Here is a 5,461-nt window from a genome sequence, read left to right as displayed (position 1 = left end):
AGCCAATAATCTCTTCAACGGCAATGTGTGACCATTTGTTTTAATCATAAAGACAACAACAGCCCAACTGAATTGGCTGGCCTACCACTGGCCATTGAAATTATTGGGGGCAGTACATTCTCACTTTCTCCAATTTTATACTTTCTCTATCGAGTACCTCCATGGAAATGTGTGTGGAGAGAAAATGTTAATATGGGTGTATGCATGTGTGTGTGTGTGTGTACTGTACATGTGGGAAAGTGCATAATGTGCGTGTGTGTGTATGTGTTTATATGTTGTTGTTTTTCGCCTTAATTTTTATACATTTGCATTCACCAATATGACTGAATGTGAAATGTGTTTACCACCATTACTACATAAAGTGAAGTGTGTCCATACGGCTCATTTTCCCATTTCCACAACTTGCACCACACTTTTCCTTATTAGCCAACTTGTTTGGGCGCATTCACTTGAACAGAGAGAAGGAATCTATTTTTTGTCTGTGTGTGTGTTTATCGCGGGAAGGGGACGTGTTGTTTTGTTTCGTTTATGCTTTTTTTTTTTTACTTCTGTTTTTCCACGAGTTGTCAAATGCAATTTGCCATCTCCCCTCAGCTTTGAAATGAGAAGCGAGCGACCCAGCTGTTTACAACTGTGACACACACACATGCTGCAGCATAACACCCTCCCTGAGCTCATGGGGGTTTGCACGCGCGTGTTTGTGTGTGTGTGTGTGTGTGTGTCTGTGTGTGTGTGTGTGTGTGAGCATGTGTGTATGTGAGGGAGGGCGGGGGTTGTTGTACACGGAAGTGAGTGTCTGTGGGGGGGGGGGGGGGGGGGGGTGTAGTCAGACATAGAGCATGCCACCACTGTGGACCTCAGCCAGTACAGGCGAGCCTTTCAGGTGTGTTTTTATCATCTCTGCCAATCGACACGCTTTCATTATGTGGGTCAACTCATACCTCATACCTGTCTGATGCTCACGGATCTGTAACACAAACACTAAGCTCTCCCAGCGCTCACTGAATACATGCATTTTCAAACAGCTGATGAAACAGCAGTAAAGGGTTTGTTTTTTTTTTTTTAAAGAAGACAATCACAAGTTTGGCATTCCAGAAAGTAATATGATACGTGCTGTATATCTGAGTTCCAAAATACTAATGTGAATGTATATTTTTATGAAGAGAAAAAAAATGCAATAAAAACAGCGTGTTCCAAATATGTCAGGTCTACTCAGTCTCTAATTCAGTCTTGCTAACATGGCGCTTGCAGTACATTAGCAGCCAACCATATTACATTACCATGTGGAACATACACAATATCTATCTGAATATGTCAAACTGTAGAAAATAAAAAGTTCTTCATTAATGTATGGAACAGATTGTTTGCCTAAGGAACATCCAAGTCCAATACACTTCACATGGTTCTCTTCGGTGTTTAATACACACACACACACACACACAAACACAGGAAAACACACACACACACACACACACACACACACACACACACACACACACACACACACACACACACACACACACAGAAACACACATCAATACTCAGCCAAGGTCAAGACTGCAGACAGCTTTAGGAAAATGTTCCGAAGGATCAGTTTCAATCTGTTTCCCCATCAAGTTGTTCTCTCCCCTTCAGCGAACTCTTCAGCGAACAAACATGACCTGTCTGTCTGTGTGTCTGTGTGTGTGTGTTTCTCCGCAGCCATCTTCTCTACGGAAAACACAGTGGCAGAGTTCCACTGCCAGGATACACTGGGACGGAACAGCAGCAGCTGCAGAGGAAATGTTATTTCTCACCGCCGAGAAAAGGGAGCGTGAGATAACACGACGCCTGGAAGATGGAATCCCTGCCTGGCGTACGAGGAGCCGTGACCTTACAGAGGGACGACCCTAGCCTGCTCCGGTGTCTCCTCTTCCTCCTCCTCCTCCTCCTCCTCTTCGTCGGTCTGTCTTTCATCGTCCTCGGTGCGAGGAGAGGGGGGAAATGAACAACGAAAAGAAAAAAAAAGAAAAAAATCATCCCCCCAGAAGCTTGTTTATTTTTGTTTTTTTTCCTGTTTGGTGATCTTTGGCGGAGGACTGCGATGGAGGATGGGAGGAAGAGGAGGAAGACGAGGAAGAGGAGGAGGAGGAGGGCGAGTCCCTCGGCAGCGCCGGAAGCTTGGCTCGGTGCCACGGCGTATTAGACGCGGCCGCCGTGATTCTCCGGTCAGATGCCAGAGAAGGGGATGCCCCTCGGCGGGGAAGAGAAGAAGACGGAGCGGAAAAGGGTGAGGATAAAAAAGAAAACCCTGGAAGGAGACTGATATGATGTTTATTCTTAGAAAAGACGCCACCGGACAAAAAAATTGTGTCATAACCTACTTTTCAAGTCCGGTAATCTAATGCGCTTGAATGTGCATGCTTAACCCTCATAATAACAACAACAGGCACAGTGATTAACACATCTGAAAGGGTTACAATCCTTCACGCAACCTCAGCTGAAGATGGTTCGCACTGACGCATTCAACTTTTAATGTTTCTAAAAAAAAGAGAGAAGAAAAATGCATTTTCTGAACAAAATTGGCCTTTTTCGGCGCCCTGTCTCTTGAGCTTGTGCTACACACACACACACACACACACACACACACACACACACACACACTGAACCCATTCCAACTCCCCAATCCCATTAGCTGTGGCTTTCTACCTGGGCTCATGTATTATTGTGGGTCCAGACACGTATTTTAAGGGATTTGGCGAGGCCCTCTGAGCTTAAGTGGATCCATTATGTCATTAAATCGTCATGAATAGAAACGGCGAGAAAATAATAGCCATTACGCTCAAACAAGCAAAAGCGCGACTTCGGGTGTCGTTGATGAGCTGCTGGTTGGCGAGCCTGACATTGATCGCTCCGCTCCGGCGACAGGAGAGAGAGAGCTGCAGCGGGCGCACCTGGAGCCAGTAATGGCTCCTCACATTACTGTTGTTTTTAGCGTCAGTGTGTGCATACATGTGTGTGTGTGTGTTTGTGTGTGTGTGTGTGTGTGTGTGTGTGTGTGTGTGTGTGCATGTGTGTGCATGTGTGTGTGTGTGTGTGTGTGTGTGTGTGTGTGCGTGCGTGTTGACTTCTAACCACCCCCTTCCATCACTCACTCACTCATTTACAAGCACAATCTAACTTGCACACACTCTCTCTCTCCTACCCACCTCTCTCTCTCCCTCTCTTTCTCTTGCACACTCTCTCTCCCTCCTTCTCTGTCCCTCTCTCACTCCATCATCCCCACCATCGCTCCCCCACTCTCACTCTTTCTCTCTGACATGTCTTCAGCTCGGCACTCACCCCTGATCCTGGGTATGCTGTCCAGCCCAGTTCCGCTGTGGCCGTACGAGTGTCCATCACGGTTTCTGCAGAGAGAGAGAAGAGAGAGAAAAATGACATTAGGATTTTAGATAGATAGATAGATAGATAGATAGGTAGATAGATAGATAGATACTTTATTGATCCCCAAGGGGAAATTCAAGGTCCCAGCAGCAACATACAATACAGTGTAAACAGGAAAATACAAAGCAAATCAACAAATCAACATGACTAAAGGAGCAGACCAATATTCGTTATTGTTTTCCTCAGCTCGACGGCACGCGCCATCGCTTTGGCATCCCATGTTCTCTTAGAGACGCGGCAGAGCAGAGGTGATCCACTGTCCACACGACACGAGAAGAGTATCAGTTCCCGTGTTTGCCTCTCATGTGAAGAACAGATGTCATTTGAGATTACCGGTCAATCCATATATGGCTGTATAAGTGCTCTGGGCCCGGGTCAATCCTAATCAGCGTGGGCATCAGCTAAGGGGTATCTGTTACTGGACAAGACATCAATCCTCTCCCGGGGTCCCTGCGCCTTCCTCGAAGGCAAACACGAGGCGATGGATGGCGGTGGTGAAAGCACAACACAGGAAGAAGGCGCCAGATCAGCAAGCCTTTCCAGGACTGTGGAACATGTCAACACATGCAATCCAATCACACTTACAGTATACTGTAAGTGTTCATTTACGTTCAGTGTGAGGACTTTGTGTGCAGTGTAGGGTTGCTGTTGAAGGCATGGGGAAGCTTTGTTCTCTTGCTATATCAATCAGGAGCCTCGGTTTACTGAATGGCTTCAGCTATTGGCCACTGCAGAATCTGGCATCTAGCTATACAACCACACTGCTACCTCTCTCTTGCTCTCGCTCCATCCTTCCTCATCCCCTCTCTTGGTCTCTCTCTCCTCCCTCTCTCCCTCCCTCCCTTCCTTGCCCCCTTCTCTTGGTCTTTCTCTCCTCCCTCCCTCCCTTCCTTGCCCCCTTCTCTTGCTTAAACCACAGTCTCAAGGGAAACACTCATGCTTCATATTTGCTTCATTTACGGACACTGCCAAACAAATGTACTCTACAAACAAACATACACACACATTCACACACACACACACACACACACACAGACAGAGAGAGAGACAGAGAGAGAGAGACAGAAAGGGAAAGAGATAAAGAGAGAAAACACAAAACAAATGAGAGAGAGAGAGAGAGAGAGAGAGAGAGAGAGAGAGAGAGAGAGAGCATGAGAGAGACCCAGCATCCTCATCCGTGGACCTAACCTGCTCTGACATTCCTCACAGGATGGCGCCTGGCACATCAGACCCAGAATTTATCAGGATGTTTTGATTAATGCTGCCGTTGGTTGGCACATCGGGGGGAAAGCCGATATTGTTCCGCGTGTGCCAGTGTCGTTCTCCCGGCCCTGGATTTATTGCCGCTCTGTCTCCCTCTCTCCATCTCTCTCTCCCACTCATTCTCTGTCTCTCTCTCTCTCTCTCTCTCATTCCATCTCTCCATCTTTCTCCATCTCTCTTTTCTCTCTCTCTCTTCCCTCTGTGAGAGCCCGGATTGATGAGGACAGCAAAAAGACAGGCTGTTAAGTCGCGTAATGACAGATTTATATTAGAAAATATCATTCGGTAATAATGGACGAGTTGACGCCCGTCTGCCAATACTTCATCTCTCTCGGGTGACCCCCGCGCGCACATCTCCTCAAATCTATCCATCTAATAGCCTACTCCCCCGTGATTGGTAGCTAGCTGTTCATAAATAAAATGGATCGCCGCACTGCCATAAACCGTGGGAGTCCTGCGCCGAATAAACATTATACAACAACATCTGATGAACAGCTGGGCCTATTGATTGAGCGGCTCCTTACGGCAATTACTGTATCATCAGGCTGTTGTTACAACTGCTCGTCTCCGGGTTTAAAAAACAGGCACAACAACTGGCTGCATTCCCATGAGTTTATTGATGGTAGGGGTTATTAAAATGTGCACTTAATAGCGCAGCTCTGAATGGTATTATGGACTACTTAATTGATAACTAATGAAAGGAGATGGCATTATCGGGCTTCGCTTAAAAGCAGCGCACAGCGAGCGCGGTGTCCAATTAGAGACTGCATGTGTG

At 46.8% G+C, this 5,461-nt stretch overlaps 1 protein-coding gene across 1 annotated transcript in view; it reads right to left on the bottom strand.

Annotated features, from left to right (window-relative positions):
- The window catches only part of LOC134067225 (ephrin type-B receptor 1-B), a 190,287-nt gene that overhangs the window by 126,893 nt on the left and 57,933 nt on the right, over positions 1 to 5,461 (bottom strand). Inside the window, exon 2 of the mRNA XM_062522367.1 lies at positions 3,322 to 3,386. Within this exon, the coding sequence (XP_062378351.1) occupies positions 3,322 to 3,386 (65 nt within the window). The remainder of the gene's footprint in view (positions 1 to 3,321; positions 3,387 to 5,461) is intronic.

Source organism: Sardina pilchardus, chromosome 2 (genome assembly GCF_963854185.1).
Source record: "Sardina pilchardus chromosome 2, fSarPil1.1, whole genome shotgun sequence".
Lineage (NCBI taxonomy): Eukaryota > Metazoa > Chordata > Actinopteri > Clupeiformes > Clupeidae > Sardina > Sardina pilchardus.
This window is presented reverse-complemented; position numbering and strand designations above follow the sequence as displayed.